Source organism: Balaenoptera borealis (genome assembly GCF_965194805.1).
Source record: "Balaenoptera borealis genome assembly, chromosome: 6".
NCBI classification, from domain to species: domain Eukaryota; kingdom Metazoa; phylum Chordata; class Mammalia; order Artiodactyla; family Balaenopteridae; genus Balaenoptera; species Balaenoptera borealis.
In genome coordinates this window covers 34,917,469-34,940,352 of record NC_138863.1, presented here as the reverse complement: position 1 = coordinate 34,940,352, position 22,884 = coordinate 34,917,469, and the positions used below count along the sequence as shown (strand labels likewise).

Genomic DNA, 22,884 nt, shown 5'->3' with positions numbered 1-22,884 from the left:
ATATATGGGTCTTGTTTTTGTATCCATTCAGCAAGGGCTTTTTTTTTTTTTATTGCATCCCCCAGTAAGAAATATATATATTTCCCGTTTTCACACTTATACATAGATAGACGCACAGCTTCAAATGGAAAAAAAGTTGCACAAAATAATACTTATTCTTACTAAATGTAATTACTGTAATATTTTCTATTCTTTTCTCATCCATTCCATTTCATTTTTTAAAATGCTGGTTGCTAATCACCAACTGATTTCACAGCCCTCTAGTGGGTCAGAACCTGAAGAGTGAAAAACACTGTGGTCCCTTCAACACTAACAGCCTGTGGGTCTGGGCTCCTCTTACTTGAACGCACCCTCTACTTCCCTGCTCTGTACCTTTGCTGAAAACATTCCTTCTTCCTCTAACGTCTTCCCCTATTCCAGCCTCTTGAAATGCATTGCAACTTTAAAGGTCTGGCTTATTAAAACCTCTTAAAATGAGAAGATATCTTTTACTTCTTTGCATGTCTACAACGTTAGGTCTTATTTCTTACTTGGTGTTATTCACAAATGTCCTGTAATAGTATTGGTGTGTATGTCTTATCTCCTGTTTTTGGTTCTATGTTCCTTGAGGAATTATGTTTTCTATGTCTTTCTATTTTGCTAAGCACTTAGCACAGTGCTTGGAATGAGAGTCACTCAAGCCTGAAAATGTTCTATCTTTCTCACCGTTACTCTTTCTCCAACTGTTCTTCTATTTAATCAAACCTCTAGTTCCTTGACTCTTCTGCCCTCTCCCTAGCTATCAGCAACCTGCCTATCTTCACTTCCTTCCCTCAGATTGGACTCAGTTTAGAAGCCTCTGACCATCCCTTTAACCTCTCTCTTGACATTGCCAAATATCTTGCCCACTTGCCTTTTCCTCTCACATGTCTGGCAAATCCCCAATTCTCAATCAGTCCAACTATCTACTTTCTCTGCTCCTCTATTTGAACTGCTAAGCACTGCCAGAAAGAAAGAAAGAAAGAAAGAAAGAAAGAAAGAAAGAAAGAAAGAAAGAAAGAAAGAAAGAAAGGAAGAAAGAAAGAAAGAAAGAAATCTCATGATCATGGAGATAATTTAATGGATTTCATCCTCACCAGAGTCTTTAACACACTACTAGACATTCCTTCTTGGTTTCCCGAGTTAGTTTTCTATTTCATTTTCCTCTAACTATTTTAAAAGGTTTTCACTCCTTTCAAACCCGTCTTCAAACCTTCCTTTCCCCCTTGCCTCCACGACGGGATTAGGTTCCCTTACTATGAGTCCTCATAGTATTCCTAGTTAACATGGTCATAGCCCTTATAACTTTGCTTCTCACTACCTATTTAAGTCCATATATCCTACTGGGCTTTAGCTCATTGAAAATAAGAAACACAACTTATTCATTATTGAAACCTCAGGATTTAACATGGCACTAAGTAATCAATAAATATTTCCTGAATGAATGAATTAATAAACACATAAATATTAGTTAAATGAATGAGTACATCATATACAAATCTCATATGGTTGTGTTAAGGGCCAATCAATTAATTAATGCCAATAAAACCTTAGGGAATGAAAAGTATGAAATACAAATGTTTTCTAAAATTTATAACAGATGTAGAATTACAGCTAGTTAAGAGTTTATTATCATTTCTATTCCAATGACTGGAAAAATGGAAGTTGGTCCCACATATAATCGGATCTGATAGAACAGGCAAAAGGATAACTGATAAAGATCCAACAAAGGTAGTTTGTTTGCTAGTTGTAGTGGGGAACTATAGGTACAACACAAACTTTATCACAGACCACAGTAGTCTGCTATGAAGAAAGTATTTATTTTATGATGGCCTAACTTCACATTTTTTCTTGTAATGCAATTCTTTTTCATTGGTTTGTACTTCTAAAGACACATTTGCATGATGACAATGACTGACAGGGTTAGGCTGCCCAGAAAATAGCCAGGCATTGCTCCATATCTTGAGGCAAATCTTTTTTTTACTTTCCCCTAGAATAGCAATGATATCCATCTTCTTATTAGTATCATGGAACTTCAGTTTGTGATGGCAGTCTGTTTCAAGATTCTTCTGCTGTGGGCAAGCCAGAGGAGAGTCCCGACCCTCAAAGTACTCACCCTGACATTGTGAGGATGAAGCCCTCCTGGATGCTGAGACATATACTGAGCCAGGTCTGTGTGCTACACAAAATGGTGGAGAGAGTGACATTAGCAGTGCTTGGTCAGTCTCACAAAGCAGACCACAGACTTGACTCTCAAAGGTATTACAAAGTTCAGAATTTTTGAGAATAAGGTGCAAAAGGTACACAACCAGGTTTTCTGAGACACCACTGTTAAAGTCAAACACAGTGTGCCTTCCTAACTGGCTGCTCTTAGAAGGAAGCCTGTTTCTCGGCACAAGAGAGGCTCATTTTAAATGACTGCCCCTGAACACGATGACATGGGGATTTTGTACTCTTCAGTGTCCTTGGAGGCAAGTCAGGTACACATGCCTTATGATTCCTTTCTGCTAATATTTGAAGAGTTTTTTCTTTCAGAAATACAAAATGATATATTCTTTAGTAAACTTGTATACAATTTTTTAAAACCTTGTGGTTTATGTCTTTATTGTCAATGAAAAAATGGGTTCTGCTCAGATAGTGATTAAAAATAGATTAAAAAAATAAGTGCAGAAGTTTTATTTAGGAGGCAGACTCAAAGTGTTTATTATTGCTGGTGAGGGGGGAAAAAGGCAGCAAATATAGCGGGTAAAGGAGCAGGACTAAAGAATGAGCATAAGAACAATAGGCTCCACTAATCACAATAATGAAAATTTCCATGACACTTTCCACATTGTAATGAAAGTTTTATCATGCCATAAAATATTAACAGATTCAGTATACAAGCACCAGGCTTTTTCCTTATGCTTTATAAAATGCTGGGGCAACTCACCATGTATTCAAAAACGAATGTCAGTGTCTCTTTGGTGTGGATAATGTCATGGAGCAGCACAATATTGGCATGTTTCAAACCCTTCAGGAGAGAAGCTAGAAAAATTAAACAAAATTTTAATTCAATCACTGATCATGAAAGTACTGCTTTAAAAATGTCAAGCACTATTTATTTTTTAAACATTTCAAATCAACCATTCTGGTTTTTTAATGTTGGAAAAAAAATCTCTTGTTGTGAAATAATATTTAAAGCTATAAAACAATCTTCATTATTTATTAAATGGTGAATCATTGCATTTACATAACTTATTTTTCTTACAGGCTAAAGCAGTTGCAAAAAATACGTTTCCATTTACCCAATCAATTTCATCAAAGCACTCAGAGCACTTTGCAAATGCCTTCCTCTGGGAAGCTTATCATCTCTGCTTCAGAGCTACAGGAGAGGAAGCCTGGAGAGATAAAGGCCATTGGAGGAGCAGGAAAAGGAGTGCTGTGCCTTCTAGAGCAGGACTTTACAACATGTGACCATTCTTTAAAATTCAAAGTCCCACAGGGGGTCAGCAGGGCCTGTAGATATGACTGATGGAAGGCAGGGATAAGAACATGGGATGAAGGATTGCTGAATCATAATATAGAGAGTGGATGGGATTTCTTAATGGGAGAATTGAAAACCTGTGGAAAGGAGGAAATTCACACTTAAAAAGAGGAGAGGGCCAAACTTGGGGAGCCTGGATGAGTGGGAAGGGCTGAGGACTGTCTCTTGCATCTTCAATAACAGGTTATTATTAGGTCACTAAAGGCAGCTCTAAAGGGGAGAAGTCACCATAAAAGGCCAGTGAGTGGCTGGGAGAGGGTTTGAAAGGATGACTCTGGGGGCTCCAGAGATAGGAAGACCTTCAGGAGGGTGGAGACCAGAAAAGGCACAATAAGGAGATGGTGAGTCTCAGCTCAGGGATCCCTGCATGAAGAAATAGTGTCTTTAAGACTTAAAGGAAAGGAAAAGTGAAGTGTAAAAACTCAAATCAATGTTCTGCAGGGTCTGCCTGCATATCATGAATCTCTTCCGCCTACTCTCTCCCAGAATTCCATAAGATTAAAAACAAACTAACTCAAATACTCAAATTTTTACAATTACTTCCTTCAGGAATCTTATCCTGTTGTAATGATCCTGTTGTTTTACGTCCTGGCAGCCATTCTCCTTTCTAGTGGGGACACCTCTATTTTACTCTGGGGAACCAACCCTCTCCTTACTCAGCCCATGCTATTCTGATGGGGCTGATACCACCCCTACCTAAGATTGGGCATGTGACCTAGGTCTGGCCAATCAGAGCACAACATCCCCCAGCCACAGGGATTGGTTCAGAGACAGGCACAAAATCCAAGCCTTAAGAGAGCTCTAACTTTGCTTGTGCCATTAGGAAAGACATGCTTTCTTTTCCACTGTAAGGGCTGAGTTTGTAGGATTTAACTGGGAGCTGCTGTGGCCAGATTACCAACGCCTGGGACTAAACCTAAGGCAGAGAAAAACAGTGTTGGGTGATGGACAGATTCCTGGTGACGTCCTTTGCACCCTGCAAGCCTGTAGTTATCAGATCTGTGAGCCAGTGAATTTCCTTCTTTATCTCAGTTTGAGCTGGGAACCTTACCATCATAGGAGCCCTACTGCACCTGCTAACCCTACTCTGCTTGAATGACTAATGTTCTAACTTATAGTTTTTCCCCCCTGAATTCTTATGTGCTAAATTTATTATTTCACTTTTACAAGTACATTGCTTTGTAAACGTAGTAAATTGTTTCACAGGCATCTGTTTACTGTCCCTAGTCCCAGACCAAAGACTACAAGGAAATGGAACAACTTTCCCTCTCTTTCGGATGCTGCCACATTACCTAGTACAATGCTCAGCCAAGAGTAAGCACTTGATTTTTTCAAATATATTTACTGGGTGTCTTAATGGAGAACTGACCGTAGAGCCACAGGACTAATGCGAATCCTGGCCTTGTCACTTTCTACCCGAGCGAGCTCAGGAAAGAATCCCAACCCAAGTCTCCATTCACTCCTTGTGAAAAGGAGATAATGCATTTCCTGACCTGACTTCACAGGGTTGACATGTGGATGGAATCAGATCCCATGCATTAATATAAAGCATCACTCCTGCTGCAAATTAGAATATCCCAGCCATCAGCTTCTAAGCCTCCCTATCACTTTGAACCCCTCTAAACCTCCACTCCCAGATTAACATCTTAAAATTTTGCTTATGTCATGTTTCTGCTAGAGTTTTCAACACCATCCATATTTACAACACTGACTTCGGACAATCAGTTGAGAATGCTTGTATTTTATGTATATTTTTATTTATAAATTATGTTCATGAACTTCTCTCTCTCTTTCTTTCTCTCTCTCCCCCTCCCTCCCTCCCTCTCTCTCATCTCTCTCCACACACACACACACACACACACACACTACAAAGCATATAACAAAATTAGATTTTAAAAGGATATGGTAAAGCTGAAATTGCTAAGAATATTATTGACATTTTAATTTTATTTTAATACAATTTTAGTCTTGCTTAAATATGATATTATTAAAACTCCTGATGCTTATTTTTAACCATGATGGTATGTTTTGTTAATCACAATGGCCTCACACTGTCATTTGGTAAAAAACTCAAGGAACAATATCTACTTAGGATGAGGCTCACTGCTAATGACAACATTGGGTATAAATCTTTACTTCATATAGTTTTCTTGATCATTTGTTTTATAGGAGTAGGAAAAGTGTCACTTTTGCCATTTCTCTGTTGTTCTCTTACATTTGCATTATTAGTCTTATCTTCACAATTTTTCAGAAATCTTTTGAAGCCATTAATCCACATGATGAGGATTCCCCACTCTAGTAAGTACTCCTCTCAACACTTTCTCACACCCTCATCCAAAACATCAGCAAATCTTCTGGCAATACCTTCAAAACATGTCCAGAGTTCCTCCCTTCTTACCGTCTCCTCTGCTCCCATCCAGGGCCAGGCCACCATCATATGGTGCCTGAATTACTGCATATGTCTCCTAACTAGTCTCCCTGCTTCCTCCCTTCCTTCTGACAGTCTCTTCTCCACAGAACCCAGCCACTGTGACCCTTCTCAAATGGAAGTCAGGACATGTCCTCCTGGCTCCAAACCCTCCCGTGGTGTCTCATCTCACTCAGAGTGAGATGGAAGGGACATACAATGTCTGTCCACCCTCGGTACTGCCCTGCCCTCCTCTCCTCACTCCATCCTCATTCACTTGGCTCTGGCCACTGTGGACATCCAAGGCTGTTCCTTGGATGCTTCCAAACACATTTACACCCCAGGTCTTACACTTGCCCTTGTACCTGCCAGTAACCTTCTTGTCTCAGCTCAGCATGCTTCTTTCCTCGCTTCCTTCAGGTCTCCGCTCATATTATATATATAAGTCCGAGCCCCCGCCCCTGACCCACCCTCAGGTATCCTCTATCCCTGTGCCCTGCTGTATCCTTCTCCAGAGCACTTATCACCCCTGACATATTATATGTTTGTTGTCTGTCTCCACCTTTCAGAATATAAACTCCAATGAGAGCAGGCACTTTTGTCTATTTTGCTTATTGCTGTATTGGCAGTGGCTACAACAACGTCTGGGATATTATAAGCACTCGGTAAATATTTGCTATTGAATTAGTGGTCACTAATTACCTAATATTTCTATACATACTATTGGTTGGCATAGAGTATTTCTGTTGAAGATGCTTTTATTCCATGTTTATTTTAGTTATAAATGTCGTGTGTGTTATGGCACATAACACACTACTACTGCTTTTTTTTTTTTTTTAACACCCCAGAACCACTGAAATACTTATACAGAAACTGTGACTTTTGATGAGTAATAATAGGGAATTTACGTGAAAGAGTAGATGATGTTTAAAGCAGTTTTCTCATGATATGGGTATATTGTTTGGTCCATCCACCAGAGATATCTAAGATGCCTACCACCTCAGATGTGTGGGTCTTAAACCCAGGAAGGAAAGGTCTTTTCTTCTAATTTCACGGCTACCTCGTAAACTTCACAGCAGAATATGGTGTGTTCTACAGGATAATTAGCTGAGGGATGCAAAAGCCAACTGAGAAGAGGAAAAATACTAAAATCAGAGCATTCTGATTCCTGTAAAATTATTGTTTTTATAATTCACATAGTCTAGATATACTTATTTTTGTTCTTCTTCAAAGTAAAGACACAAAGATAAACAAGGGAGTCTTTAAAGCTCCAGAAAAATGGAATCACAATAGAATTACTTTAAGTGCTTCTAAAATAATTTTATAATGGTGATGATGGCTAACACTCATTGAGCATTTACCACATGCCAGGCACTGGTCTAAGAATTTTACATATACTAACTTGGTATGATCATGAGAACACTCAGAAAGCCAAAGAGGGGCTTCCCTGGTGGCGCAGTGGTTGAGAATCTGCCTGCCAATGCAGGGGACATGGGTTCGAGCCCTGGTCTGGGAAGATCCCACATGCCACGGAGCAACTAGGCCCGTGAGCCACAACTACTGAGCCTGTGCATCCGGAGCTTGTGCTCCGCAACAAGAGAGGCCGCGACAGTGAGAGGCCCGCGCACCGCGATGAAGAGTGGCCCCCGCTTGCCGCAACTAGAGAAAGCCCTTGCACAGAAACGAAGACCCAACACAGCCAAAAATAAATAAATAAATAATAAAAATAAAGGAATTCCTTTAAAAAAAAAAAAGAAAGCCAAAGAGAAAACCTGAAGAAAACAACATAATCCCAAAATCAGAAAAAATGACCCATGATGAAACGTTAGTCAGCTCATTTAAAAAATGTAAAGTATTTCTTTCTTTAAGTGTCCCAAAAGGTGTTTAATATGACCAACTAAATACCAATGAAATTCCAGCTAATGAAATTTAACCTGATTCTCACATATGTAAGAGAGAAATAATTTAGAAAAAAATTATCATTTTCATCTTGCAATGATATAAGAATATTTAATTTCTTTGTTTTGTTAATTTCACTGGGGTTTGTGGTTTAGTGAAGTTTTAGAAAAATTGAAGCTTTGCAAGTGAAATGGGTCAGGATGTTTGATGTTACTCTCTGTTCTACTTTAGAAGAAAATGTAAAGATGACAATGACAAAGAACAAGGCTGATTCTCAAAGTCCTGGGGCACAGCTATATAGAGTGAGTGCCTGGTAGTCAAAGCCCTCCTAGGCTCTGAACTCCTTGAGCACCTAGCATACGCCTGGCATGTGGTGCTCAGTAAGTGCTTGTGAATTAATGAAGACCAGACAGTCGTCATGAGTTTATGTAGGAGTCAATAATGGAGCCAATTCTCAGGCCCAACCCACATTGGGCATTGAATTGAAAAGAATTTGTAGTTCCTGATGCCATGTTTTCTCTGGCCTGAGTGTCACAAATCAAGTCAATGAGCTGAATCATGCATTCCAAGAAATCACCTACATAAATTTAGAAAAATATGAAGACGAATGTTAGACAATAGTTATCATCTGACTTCTTTGGAATTGTTATCCCAATCACACGGCATTATTTTGTTTTATAAAAATACAACTATGGGGGCTTCCCTGGTGGCGCAGTGGTTGAGAGTCTGCCTGCCGGTGCAGGGGGCGCGGGTTCGAGCCCTGGTCTGGGAGGATCCCACGTGCCGCGGAGCGGCTAGGCCCGTGAGCCACAATTACTGAGCCTGCGCGTCTGGAGCCTGTGCTTCGCAACAGGAGAGGCCGCGATGGTGAGAGGCCTGCGCACCGCGATGAAGAGTGGCCCCCGCTTGCCACAGCTGGAGAGAGCCCTCGCACAGAAACGAAGACCCAACACAGCCAAAAAAAAAAAAAAAACAACTATGCACATATAAATGTGTTATGTCCCTGACGTGATTTGATTGCATTTAACGGAGGACTTCTTGACAAACAGGCCTATCGTAATCTATATGTGGTAACCAGCAACTCAGTGCTTCTAATTGCTATCCTCGACCTCACTGTATGACCTCACAGAGGTGCCTCTTTCTATTTTTGGCTCAGTTTTCTCATATATGGACTGGGAATAATTACTTTGTAATGTTTTCTACTAGAGAATGATCTTAAAAGATTCTCAGCTGAAACAGTTTTCTAACTTAAAGACTTGCAATTACAGTGCTGTAGAGTGGATGAAAGAATCAGAATTGACAAATATACAATATTGTATGTTATTTTCTTTAAAATGTCTCTCCTGTATTTTGCTTAACACTTATACAAAATGTATCATAAAAATAGATTTCTATTTTTATTTTAACTGTTGCAAAAGGAAAAATGCTTGAGTTAAGGATTTCTAAATTTATCATAATAAAGTAGAAAGGATATTTTGAATATAATAGAATGGATTTGAATAAGTAATGACTCTGATTACTAGCTCTGTGACCTCAGATGTGTTACCTAACCTCTCTGAAGTTCATATTCCTTCATCACTATGACAAAAATAACACTTTACCAACTAGAGTTGATGTAAAGTTTCAAAAAAAGATTGAGTTGGGGGGAAGATTATGTCATGTGCCTAGCCTTCAGAAAAGATTAGTTCTATGATTGCTTCCTCACTAATGCTGCTAACAGGCTGAAAGTCCTGGAAGTTCTTTTTAAACCAAGTTTCTATTTTTATAGAAACATATTTAAAATAATGCACATTATTAAGACATTTATACATAAGTTAATAAAACTAGGGAACTTGTTCTTATATAAAAACTTCTAATATTTGTCTATTCAAATGAAAGTGTTATCTCCTAGTTGCAAAAATAAACATTAAAATATAATCATGGGGGGCAGAGTCAGGATGGCAGCATGGGAAGACACGGAGTTCGTGTCTCCCCACAACTAGGGAGCCTGCCAGATGCTGGTGGGGGACCTCGATGCCCAAGGAGATGGGAGGAACCCTCAAGCAAACTGGTAGGACATGGGGGAACCGAGAAGGGAGGAGAAGTGGGGGCCAGACAGGACTGGCGCCCCTGATGGGTGGCTGGAAGCAGGGAGGGGTTCCCACGCCTGGAGGGACCCTCGGGATCTTGGATCAGGGTGGGGAGTGTGATGAGCATTTCCCCTGCCCAAAAGGCCTGGGAGCCTGCCTGGCTCTCAGGCCAGGTCCTATGCTCTCAGAGGCCCCCTCCAGGCCACAGTGGTCCTGGGGGCATAGGAGGGAGGGCAGGGGAGAACAGGAGAGGCAGGTGGGAGGGGCCCTCCAGGACCAGAGGAGCAGGAGAGGAGCAGAGGGTGCTTGCCCCATCCACTCGGGCCCAGGAAGCCTGCTGGGCTCCCAGGCCGGGTCCCCCACACTCTGAGACCAGAGGCACGCCTGGGCCCCTTCTGTTGAGCCTAAGCCTCACCTCTGCCCCCGCCCCGCAGGGCCTTTTCCAGCCCTTTGGGTCCTAAGCATAGGCCCTGCCCACTGCCCAAACCCCGCCCCTGCCTAGGCCTCATCCTCCACAGCCAAGGCCTTTTCCACCTTTTTTTTTTCTTTTTTCCTTCTCCTCTTTTTTACAATTGTGGTTCTGTTTTACCTTCATCTATATTTTTATTTTTATATTCTTTCTAACATATCTGTTAGTTTCCTAGTCTAAGTTTATTCTTTACTCTTTGTTATTGTTCTCCTTTTTTCTGTTTTTTCTTTTCTTTTTTCTTTTTTTTTTTTGTCACCCCATGCGGCTTGCGGGGTCTTGGTTCACAAGCTTCAGTCAGGCCAAAGCTCCTGCAGAGCTCCGAGGAGCTCCGAGTCCAAACTACTGGACTAACAGAGAACCTCAGACCCCAGGGAATATTCATCGGAGTGAGGTCTCCTGGAGGTCCTCATCTCAGCACCAAGACCCAGCTCTACCCAACAGCCTACAAACTCCAGTGTTGGAAGCCTCAGGCCAAACAACCAGTAAGACAGGAACACAATCCCACCCAACAACAACAACAACAAAAAGACAGAAAAAAAATATGTCACAGATGAAGGAGCAAGGTAAAAACCTACAAGACCAAATAAATGAAGAGGAAATAGGCAATCTACCTGAAAAAGAATCCAGAGTAATGATAGTAAAGATGATCCAGAATCTTGGGAATAGAATGGAGTCACAGATTGAGAAAATACAAGAAATGTTTAACAAAGATCTAGAAGAACTAAAGAACAAACAAACAGAGATGAACAATACAATAACTGAAATGAAAAATACACTAGAAGGAATCAATAACAGAATAACTGAGGCAGAAGAACGAATAAGTGAGCTGGAAGACAGAATGGTGGAAACAACTGCTGAGGAGCAGGATAAAGATAAAAGAATGAAAAGAATTGAAGACAATCCCAGAGACCTCTGGGAAAACACTAAATGCACCAACATTCAAATTATAGGGGTCCCAGAGAAAAATAAAGGATCTGAGAAAATATTTGAAGAGATTATGGAAAAGTTCCCTAACATGGGAAAGGAAATAGTCACCCAAGTCCAGGAAGCACATAGAGTCCCATACAGGATAAACCCTAGGAGAAACACACCAAGACACATATTAATCAAACTATCAAAAATTAAATGCAACAAAAAAATATTAAAAGAAGCAAGGGTAAAACAACAAATAACATACAAAGGAATCCCCATAAGGTTATCAGCCGATTTTTCAGCAGAAACTCTGCAGGCCAGAAGGGCATGGCAGGATATACTTAAAGTGATGAAAGAGAAAAATGAACAATCAAGATTACTCTACCCAGCAAGGATCTCATTCAGATTCGAAGGAGAAATCAAAAGCTTTTCAGACAAGCAAAAGCTCAGAGAATTCAGCACCACCAAACCAGCTTTACAACAAATGCTAAAGGAACTTCTCTAGGGGGGAAACACAAGAGAAGAAAAAGACCCACAAAAACAAACCCAAAACAATTAAGAAAATGGCAATAGGAACACACATATCAATAATGACGTTGAATGTAAATGGATTAAATGCCCCAACCAAAAGACACAGGCTGGCTGAATGGATACAAAAACAAGACCCATATATACGCTGTCTACAAGAGACCCACTTCAGACCTAGGGACACATACAGACTGAAAGTGAAGGGACGGAAAAATATATTCCATGCAAATGGAAATCAAAAGAAAGCTGGAGCAGCAATACTCATATCAGATAAAATAGACTTTAAAATAAAGACTGTTACAAGAGATAAGGACTCTACATAACAATCAAGGGATCAATCCAAGAAGAAAATATAATAAATATAAATGTTTATTCACCCAACATAGGAGCACCTCAATAAATAAGGCAAATGCTAACAACCATGAAAGGGGAAACACAATAATAGTAGGGGACTTTAACACCCCACTTACACCAGTGGACAGGTCATCAAACCAGAAAATAAATAAGGAAACACAAGCTTCAAATGACACAATAGACCAGATAGATTTAATTGATATTTATAGAACATTCCACCTGAAAGTGGCAGAACACACTTTCTTCTCAAGTGCACATGGAATATTTTCCAGGAGAGATCACATCTTGGGTCACAAATCAAGCCATGGAAAATTTAAGAAAACTGAAATCATATCAAGCACCTTTTCTGACCACAATGCTATGAGGTTGGAAATCAATTACAGGAAAAAAACTGTAAAAAACACAAATACATGGAGGCTAAACAGTGCACTACTAAATAACCAGAGATCACTGAGGAAATAAAAGAAGAAATTAAAAAATACGTAGAAACAAATGGCAATGAAAACACAACAACCCAAAACCTATGGGATGCAGCAAAAGCAGTTCTAAGAGGGAAGTTTATAGCAATTCAATCCTACCTTAGAAACAAGAAAAATCTCAAATAAACAATCTAACCCTACACCTAAAGCAACTAAAGAAAGAAGAACAAAGAAAACCCAAAGTCAGTAGAAGGAAAGAAATCATAAATATCAGAGCAGAAATAAATGAAATAGAAACAAAGAAAACAATAGCAAAGATCAATTAAACTAAAAGTTGGTAGAGAAGACAAACAAAATTGATAAACCCTTAGCCAGACTCATCAAGAAAAAACGGGAGATGACGCATATCAATAAAATTAGAAATGAAACAGGAGAAATCACAACTGACACCACAGAAATACAAAGGATTATAAGAGATTACTACAAACAACTATATGCCAATAAAATGGACAACCACAAAGAAATGGACAAATTCTTGGAAAGGTACAATTTTCCAAGACTGAACCAGGAAGAATTATAAAATATAAACAGACCTATCGCAAATAATGAAATTGAAACTGTAATTAAAAATCTTCCAACAAACAAAAGTCCAGGACCAGATGGCTTCACAGGCAAATTCTATCAGACATTTAGAGAAGAGCTAACACCGATCCTTCTCAAACTCTTCCAAAAAATTCCAGATGGAGGAACACTCCCAAATTCGTTCTATGAAGCCACCATCACCCTGATAACAAAACCAGAAGAAGATATCACAAAAAAAAAGAAAATTATAGACCAATATCACTGATGAACATAGATGCAAAAATCCTGAACAAAATACTAGCAAACAGAATCCAACAACATATTAAAATCATCATACACCATGATCAAGTGGGATTTATCCCAGGAATGCAAGGATTCTTCAATATACGCAAATCAATGTGATACACCATATTAGCAAATTAAGGAATAAAAACCATATGATCATCTCAATAGATGCAGAAAAAGCTTTTGACAAAATTCTACACCAATTTATGATAAAAACTCTCCAGAAATTGGGCATAGAGGGAAACTACCTCAACATAATAAAGGCCATATATGACAAACCCACAGAAAACATCATTCTCAATGGTGAAAAACTGAAAGCATTTCCCCTAAGATCAGGAACAAGACAAGAATGTCCACTCTCGCCACTATTATTCAACATAGTTTTGGAAGTCCTAGCCATGGCAATCAGAGAAGAAAAAGAAATAAAAGGAATGCAAATTGGAAAAGAAGAAGTAAAACTGTCACTGTTTGCAGATGACATGAAACTATACATAGAAAATCCTAAAGATGCCACCAGAAAACTACTAGAACTAATCAATGAATTTGGTAACATTGCAGGATACAAAATTAATGCACAGAAATCTCTGGCATTCCTATACACTAACAACGAAAAATCAGAAAGAGAAATTAAGGAAACAATCCCATTTACCATCACAACAAAAAGAATAAAATACCTAGGAATAAACCTAACTAAGGAGGCGAAAGACTTGTACTCAGAAAACTATAAAACACTAACTAAGGGGCGAAAGACTTGTACTCAGAAAACTATCAAAGATGATATAAACAGTTGGAGAAATATACAGTGTTCTTGGATTGGAAGAATCAATATTGTGAAAATGACTATACTACCCAAAGCAATCTACAGATTCAATGCAATCCCTATCAAATTACCAATGGCATTTTTTACGGAACTAGAACAAATCATCTTAAAATTTGTATGGAGACACAAAAGACCCCGAATAGCCAAAGCAGTCTTGAGGGAAAAAAACAGAGCTGGAGGAATCAGGCTCACCAACTTCAAATTATACTACAAAGCTACAGTAATCAAGATACTATGGTACTGGCACAAAGACAGAAATATAGATCAATGGTACAGGATAGAAAGCCCAGAGATAAACCCACACACATACGGTCACTTAATTTAAGACAAAGGAGGCAAGAACAGACAATGGAGAAAAGACAGCCTCTTCAGTAAGTGGTGCTGGGAAAACTGGACAGTTACATGTAAAAGAATGAAATTAGAACACTCCCTAACACCATACACAAAAATAAACTCAAAATGGATTAAAGACCTAAATGTAAGACCAGACACTATAAAACTCTTAGAGGAAAACATATGAAAAACACTCTTTGACATAAACCACAGCAAGATCTTCTTTGACCCACCTCCTAGACTAATGAAAATAAAACCAAAAATAAACAAATGGGACCTAATTAAGCTTAAAAGCTTTTGCACAGCAAAGGATACCATAAACAAGATGAAAGGACAACCCTCAGAATGGGAGAAAATACTTGCAAATGAAGCAACTGACAAAGGATTAATCTCCAAAATATACAAACAGCTCATGGAGCTCAATATCAAAAAAACAAACAACCCAATTAAAAAATGGGCAGAAGACCTAAATAGACATTTCACCAAAGAAGACATACAGATGGCCAAGAGGCACATGAAAAGATGCTCAATGTCACTAATTATTAGAGAAATGCAAATCAAAATTGCAATGAGGTATCACCTGACACCGGTCAGAATGGCCATCATCAAAAAATCTACAAACAAAAAATGCTGGAGAGGGTTTGGTGAAAAGGGAACCCTCTTGCACTGTTGGTGGGAATGTAAATTTATTCAGTCAGTAGGGAGAACAGTATGGTCATTCATTAAAAAACTAAAAATAGAACTACCATATGACCCAGCAATCCCGCTGCTGGACATATACCCTGAGAAAACCATAATTCAAAAAGAGACATGTACCACAATGTTCATTGCAGCACTATTTACAATAGCCAGGACGTAGAAGCAACCTAAATGGCCATCGAAACGTTTAGGTATATGTGATGTGGCACATATATACAATGGAATATTAGCCATAAAAAGAAACGAAATTGAGTTATTTATAGTGAGGTGGGTGGACCTAGAGTCTGTCATACAGAGTGAAGTAAGTCAGAAAGAGAGAAACAAATACTGTATGCTAACACACATATATGGAATCTAAAAAAAATGGTACTGATAAACCTAGTGGCAAGGCAGGAATAAAGATGTAAACATAGAGAATGGACTTGAGGACATGTGGGGTGTTGGTGGGAGGTGGAAGCTGGGGCGAAGTGAGAGTAGCATCTGACATATATACACTACCAAATGTAAAATAGGTAGCTAGTGGGAAGCAGTTGCATAACACAGGGAGATCAGCTCTGTGCTTTGTGATCACCTAGAGGGGTGGGATAGGGAGGGTGGGAGGGAGGCTCAAGAGGGAGGGAATATGGGGGTATATGTATGTATATGGCTGATTCACTTTGTTGTACAACAGAAACTAACACAGCATTGTGAAGCAATTATACTCCAATAAAGATGTATAAAAAAAAAAGAAAAAAAAGAAAATGTTTGCAAACTTGAAAAAATATATATAATTATAGAGCTAGTTATGAAAGATTCTCTAAGTTGGTATGAAGGTGGCTAATCTTTTTAATTAGCAGAGGAATAAGGGTAGGGAACACGCCTATTGTGTCTGCTGCTGTGTATCTAGCAGCCATCAGAGTACCTGGCCAAAATAGGTGCTCAGTAAATACTCATGGACTGAATGCTAAGAGATTGTATGGATTTTTGAATCAGAGAGATTTGGTTTGAATCATAGCTCTGTACTGGAATCGTAATAATCTCTATCTCCAAAGGTTATTAAGAAGATTGAAAGAGGTAACACATGAAAAATATCCTTAGTGCTGTTCATACTTTTGCCAATTTCATAACATTACATGTTACAGTCAAATAGTATTCCAAATGACCAGATTAATAAACTGCTGCATGTTTTCTACCTATATGTAGAGAGACTGTACGTGTAGTAAAATCCTACTCAATAAATCCTTGGCTGATATACCATTAGAGCAGCCAAACTGTTCAGGAAAAGTATTTCCTACTTCAAGGTTTTTTAGAGAAGTCTGTATTGCTCATTTAGTTTTTCTGCACATGGCTTTCAGTTGCCTTTTTAGCTAGTGACCCTGGATTTTAACTAATGAACTCCAGCTGTTCTTATTTTGCCTTTCAGCCCTTCTCATTTAACCTCCTGTCTCCCTGGTCTCACATCCTTAAAGTTCTTACAGGAAAAATGGGACAGTGCCAAAGTTTTCAAATGAGGCCTCATGTCTTCTTGAGGGGAGAGGGCTCCTCTATGAAGGGCTCCCAGCTTTTACACTGGTGGAAAAAGAAACATCCATTGTTGGAAACTGGATGCCTAACAACTTCCAATGCGTCAAAAAAAATCCTTTTGTGGTTTTTCATATTAAACAAGCAAAGCATTCAGTAAGGTAAGTCCATAAAACAAACCAAGAAAGTCCACAGTTGAATACTAAATGTAATTGCAAACACCTGTGATGGAGAGGCAATTCCTCGGTAAATATGCAATAAAAGAAACATTTAGCACACAGAGCAATACACATCCAGCTTTTCTGAACCATGCTAAGAACCATCTGTTAGCAAAACCGGCAAACGTTTTCACTGTTAAAGTCAAATGTCATCCCGAAAAAGTTGGCTGTGGGCAAAATCTGAGCGAGGCAGGCCTGAAGCAACGGGCAAGCTCAGCTCACAAAGGAAACACCATGAGAACAGGGTGAACCTGGGCCTAGAGACCCTCCCCTTATGCTGGTGACCTGGGGATGTCTATTATGCTCAGAAATACTCTTTAGCCTATCCACACATCTCTTTCTAAATCTGATCATCCTTTCAGGGGGGCCACTAATACATACATCAGTAAGTACAGCTTCCATTATATTAAACACTTAAGGCCACACTTTCCTCCAGAATGCACCTGATCCTACCAGGCTGAATCCCCGCCTAACCTGATAGCCATTTGGCCCTTCTGCTGAAATTCAAAATGATGTATTTCCCAGGGGCTCTGGAAGACTTTTGAAAATGACATCAAATTCAGTTATAAACTCATTTTCTGAATTCCTTTTTCCATGCCTATTTGCATGACCCATCCTCCAAGCTCAGTTCAAAACCTATTGACTCTATTAGCCACATTGAGACTGACTTGTTCTCATCTCAGTTTACAAGGTCTTTGTTACCTCCATCATAACACTGGTTGCAACTTGAATCATCTGCTCTGTTACAACTGAAAAGATAGAGAGCAAAGATCAGGCTTTTTCTTCTCATTCTTCACAACACCCAGCAGCATGCTTTGCATATAGGATGTGCTCCATAAAGAAGGGAAGATGAAGTAGTTAAAAGGGAAGAAAGAAAGACCAGGGAGAAGCCATTTCTCTGGGTTTTTGATGAAATGAATAGCAATCCTGTCATCATTTTATTTCAAATGGCTTATGTAAAAAGGTTAATAAATTGCATTTTAATGATTTATTTTCACTATACTGGCTTCTTGATTTTTAAATTATAAATTGTTAGTTATCTTGATAGTGAACAAGACATCACTAAGGGAAAGTAACAAAAATGGAATAATAATAATAGCCAACATTTGTTGAACTCTGAAGATAAACTCTGTGACTAGTGTTTTATATGTATATTCTCATTTAAGCCTCATAACAACTCAATGAAATGGGTACTATTATCCTCTTTCTGCAATAAACTGAGTCTTAAATAGGAAAAGTAATCTACCCACAGTCACACCACTAGTAATTGGTATATCTAAGATTCAAGCTCAAGTCTATCTGATGCCACCAGACTTCTCACCCACTTGCTCTACTGTCCAGGATTCAGAGAAAATACAGGCATAACACTAAAATCACACGTTTTCCCAAGGAGTTTTTCAAATGCTATCTCAACAACTTATTTTCAGGCAAACTGCTTACTGAGAATTTGTGTGAATATATTATTTACTTTCTCTTTTGTATGGCTTTTTCTAGGGTTATATAGATACAGCCTTAGCACTTAGCATGGGACCAAACTCACAGAAGATATTTAGTAAATACTCACTGAGTTCATAGTTTGGATCAACTAATATAATAGTTTTGAATTCTAATTTCCTCAGGAATAAGTAATAAAATGATTTGGAAAACCGGTGTGAAGAATAAAATTGCAATTATAACATTACTTCTATAAATATAAAAAGCTAGATGCTAAATGGATAGGCTCAATGCATTTTTATCAAATCAAAAACTTAAAATATCTCTTGGGTCCACTCTACTGTTCTTACCTTCCCGGATGGCTGTAAATGGGACTCCTTCCTCTGCATTCATGCTGATGACTTTTAAAGCCACTAGTTGTCCATTTATCCTAGAAGAGTCGGGGGAAAGGGCACACATTTGTTGACATGGCCCATAGCAGCAATTTATACTAAGGATGGTTTAACAAAAGTAGCTTTCCTTCAAAATTTATTCCAGTATATGAAATGTACAATTTTCTCAGAATAAAAAAGTTTTAAAAGTCATATGTATATATCAAGCCATCGTTTTCTCTTTACCCAAGTGATATATATTTATTACAGAAAATATGGAGACTATGGGAAAGCACAGAAAAAAATAACTCAACAAAGCCAGCTTCATATTTTGATATATATTGTTTCTTTTATTTCCCTTTGTGCACTTATTTGAGCCATTCTTATTTTTCATCTGAATTATTGTAATGACCTCCTAACAGTCTTTCTGCTTATATGTTTGTACCCCTACCCTCTACTTCCAACAGTAGCCCAGGGCATCTTTTTTAAAGTGAAAGTCAAAACAAGTTACTTCTGTGCTCAAAACCCACCGTCATCTCCACATTTCATTCTGAATAAAAGCCAGATTCTTACAATTGCCTCCTAGGTGCTACCTGACCTGCCCGGTCCCACCATTCTCTCTCTCTTCATCTCTTACTCTCCCCTTATTCATTGTTCTGTTTGCTGATGTAAGCTAAATGCCAGAGAACAGAGAAGATTTTAATGTAAGTATAACTATATTGTTTTTAATACAGTGGGATTCACATCGTATTATTAGGAACCTGTTTTTCCTCCATTTAACTTTTTCTGTTAGTCATTCTTGTATTATTTGACATTTAATAGTAACATTTCATCACATAAATATGTACAATGTATTTTGCCAATTCCAAATATTTTAACATTGTTTCTAACTTTTGGCTATTATAAAAATACCTGGATGATGACATTTGTTCATATTTGTAGATAAATCTTTTCATACAGCCTCTGTTATTTTCTTAGGGTCGTGGTGGAATTGCTAAATCAAAGAGTATGCAGTGTACAAATTTTTATTGTTTTGAACACATGTTCCCAAATTGTGCCGCAGAGTGATCACACCACTAACTGGTCATGAGCCTGGCCATTCAGCACCCCCTCGCCAACAGCGGGCAGCGTTGTTTGTTTTTCGTTGTTGTTGTTGCTGTAAGATTTCATATTTTAGAACAGTTTTAGATTTACAGAAAAGTTGAGAAGATAGTACGGAAAATTCTCATATACCTCACATCCAGTTTCCTCTGTTGTTAACATCTTATATCAGTATGATACATTTGTTAAAATTAATGAGCCAACATTGATACATTATTATTAGCCAAAGCCCTTAGTTTATTAGGAATTCCTTAGGTTTTTTTTTTTTTTTTGGCAGTAAAATTGTATTGCTTGTTGTGGGTTGCATTGTAAATTGGTAAAATTTGGGGGAATGCAACATGATCATATGTGTGAAAAACCATAAAACTACCACACTCAGGAATTTTTCTCAATAGTTACTTAGCAAAGATTTTAATAATTCCAAATGCATGAAAGATATCATTCACTGTGTTAGTTACAATAGAAAAAAATAGAAATAGCTGAAATATTCAACATTAGAGAAAAAACTGATTTGATACATTTACATATTGCAATATGATTACCAGGATTTCTTTAGTTTTTACCTGATGTCCCTTTTCTATTCCAGGATCTCTTCTAGGACACCACATTGCATTTAGTTGTCATGTCTCTTTAGGCTCCTCTTGGCTGTGACAGTTTCCCAGACATTCCTTGTTTTTGATGACATTAAAGGTTCCGAGGAGTACTGGTCAAGTATTTTGTAGGATACCTCTCTATTGCAATTTTTCTGATGTTTTTCTTATGATTAGACCACAGTTATGGGTTTTGGTTTCATCACATCATATTAAAGGTACATACTGTCATCAAAATTTATGGCTTTTGATGTGGTCTTAATCACCTGGCTCAGGTAATACTTGTCAGGTTTCTTCACTGTAAAGTTATTCTCCCCCCACCCCTTTCCATACTGAACTTTGGGAGAACGTCACTATGAGTAGCCCACACTTAAGCACTGGAAAGTTACACTCCACCACCTTGAGGGTGGGTTATCTGCATAAATTATCTGGAAATTTGTCTCTTCTCTCCCATTTATTAATTAACTGAACCACTTATTTACAGCGCTATGGACTCATAGTCACTTTATACTTTGGGTTACAACCCAATAAATACTATTTTATTTATTTTGTTGCTCAAATTTTTCCACCTTTGCTCTTTGGGAGCTTTTTCAGTTGGCTCCTAGGTATCTTTGACATATCCCCATAAATGTGGGGCTTCTTTTTGGGGGGCATGTTTTTATCTTCATTTTTTGGCCTATTTAATAGGTAAAAAGGATTATCACATTTTAATTTCTATTCCTTTAAATAACTGTGGAACTGAATTTTCATAAGGTTATTGGTCTTCTCTGTTCTTTTTTGGTTTACCTGTTTGCCCATTTTTTATTGAAATATTTTGCATATACTTTTCACCAATTTCTTTTGTTTGCCTTATCATGTCTTTGAAATTTTAAACTTAAAAATTTTTATGATGCTCAGTATTTTCCAAAATGTTTTACCCAGAACATAGCTCTGTGAAATTCTCCCTATCCTCTACCCTAAATTTTTCTGTTCAAATATGTTTAGAAAATGCTTTATACTTTAAAATTTTTCTTCATCTTTTTTAGAGAGTCATGGTATACATCAACATTTTAAAGATGCTGAGAGCACCTATAATAAAGGATCACATTTTATTTTGTCCTAGGGTTACCCGTGTCAAATGGACAATGGTAATGGTTTCAGTGAAACTTCTATTAAGGTGTCTCAGAATTGGGGGGGTCCCTAGAACGTACTTGGATAGATGGGGCACCATGGACATGTCCAATCTTCCCTTACAGGTTCTGACTTAAGTGTTACATATAGACAAACCTTTCCAGCCCAAAAGTTACACAGACTTCCCCTGTTTATTCTTCTAGCTCTTGTATGTTTCCTTTTTCATTTAACTCTTTAATCCACTGGGAATTTATATTGTATATTTACCTTTTCCAAATTGCTAACAATCGTCCCAACTCCATTTATTGGACTGCTTATTTATTTAATTATTTTCCCTGCTGATTCGACATGCCACCATGATTGTATGTTAGATGTTACTAATACTTGGATTTGTGACTGTTCTAGACTTTTACAAATCATATTTCTTCAATCTGTCTTATGCTTGTGCTACACTATTTTAATTATTGTAGCTTTTGAACATATTTAGAATACATTAAAACTCTAAATTACAGAATCATTGACATCTTTGTACTACTAGATATTCTAATCCAAATATCCTTACAAGGGTCCCTGAAATGATCTACGAGACCCTATATAAGGCCCTACTGCATCTGCACCTCCTCCCTGTCCTCACATCCTTCCATTCTCCCAGTCCAGTGCCAGGCCTGCTCCTGCCTCAGGGATTTGCTACTTGCTGTTCCCTCTGCCTGAAGCTCTCTTCCACTATACACTCACACAGCTCACGCCTCACCTTTGTCAGTCTCTGTTCAAGTGTTTCTTTCTCAGTGAGGCCTCCTCTCTCACTGTTTAAAATAGTAATTCACCACCCCACTCTGGCAGTCCCTATTCCTCTTCCCTGTTTTATTCTTTTCCAAAGCATTTTTACTCTTTGACAAACTCAAAGAGTTCATTTGTTTATTGCCTCTCTCACCCCCACTAGAACATACACTCCATAAGAGCAGGGATTTTTGTCTCTTTTGTTTTCCAATGAGTCCTTATTGGCTAAAATAGTGCCTGGCACAGAATAGGTGCTTCATAAATATGAGTAGAATGAATGAATGCCTTTCTGGCTGGCTTTTTCTTCAAGTCTTTTATGTCCCTTACTAAATCTTTATATAAATCCTGCCCTTTTTTTAAGTTTTTGGCTGCGTTGGGTCTTCGCTGCTGCGTGTGGGCTTTCTCCAGTTGCGTTGAGCGGGGGCCACTCTTAGCTGCGGTGCACGGGCTTCTCATTGCGATGGCT

The 22,884-nt window shown here is 38.4% G+C and overlaps 1 protein-coding gene across 1 annotated transcript in view; it reads right to left on the bottom strand.

Moving 5' to 3' along the window:
* The window catches only part of CDK15 (cyclin dependent kinase 15), a gene marked incomplete at its 3' end in the record, with an annotated part of 81,810 nt that overhangs the window by 31,993 nt on the left and 26,933 nt on the right, over positions 1 to 22,884 (bottom strand). Inside the window, exons 8-10 of the mRNA XM_082396776.1 lie at positions 18,820 to 18,899; positions 2,948 to 3,042; positions 2,135 to 2,197 (exon numbers count right to left, since the gene is read on the bottom strand). Of these exons, the coding sequence (XP_082252902.1) occupies positions 2,135 to 2,197; positions 2,948 to 3,042; positions 18,820 to 18,899 (238 nt within the window). The remainder of the gene's footprint in view (positions 1 to 2,134; positions 2,198 to 2,947; positions 3,043 to 18,819; positions 18,900 to 22,884) is intronic.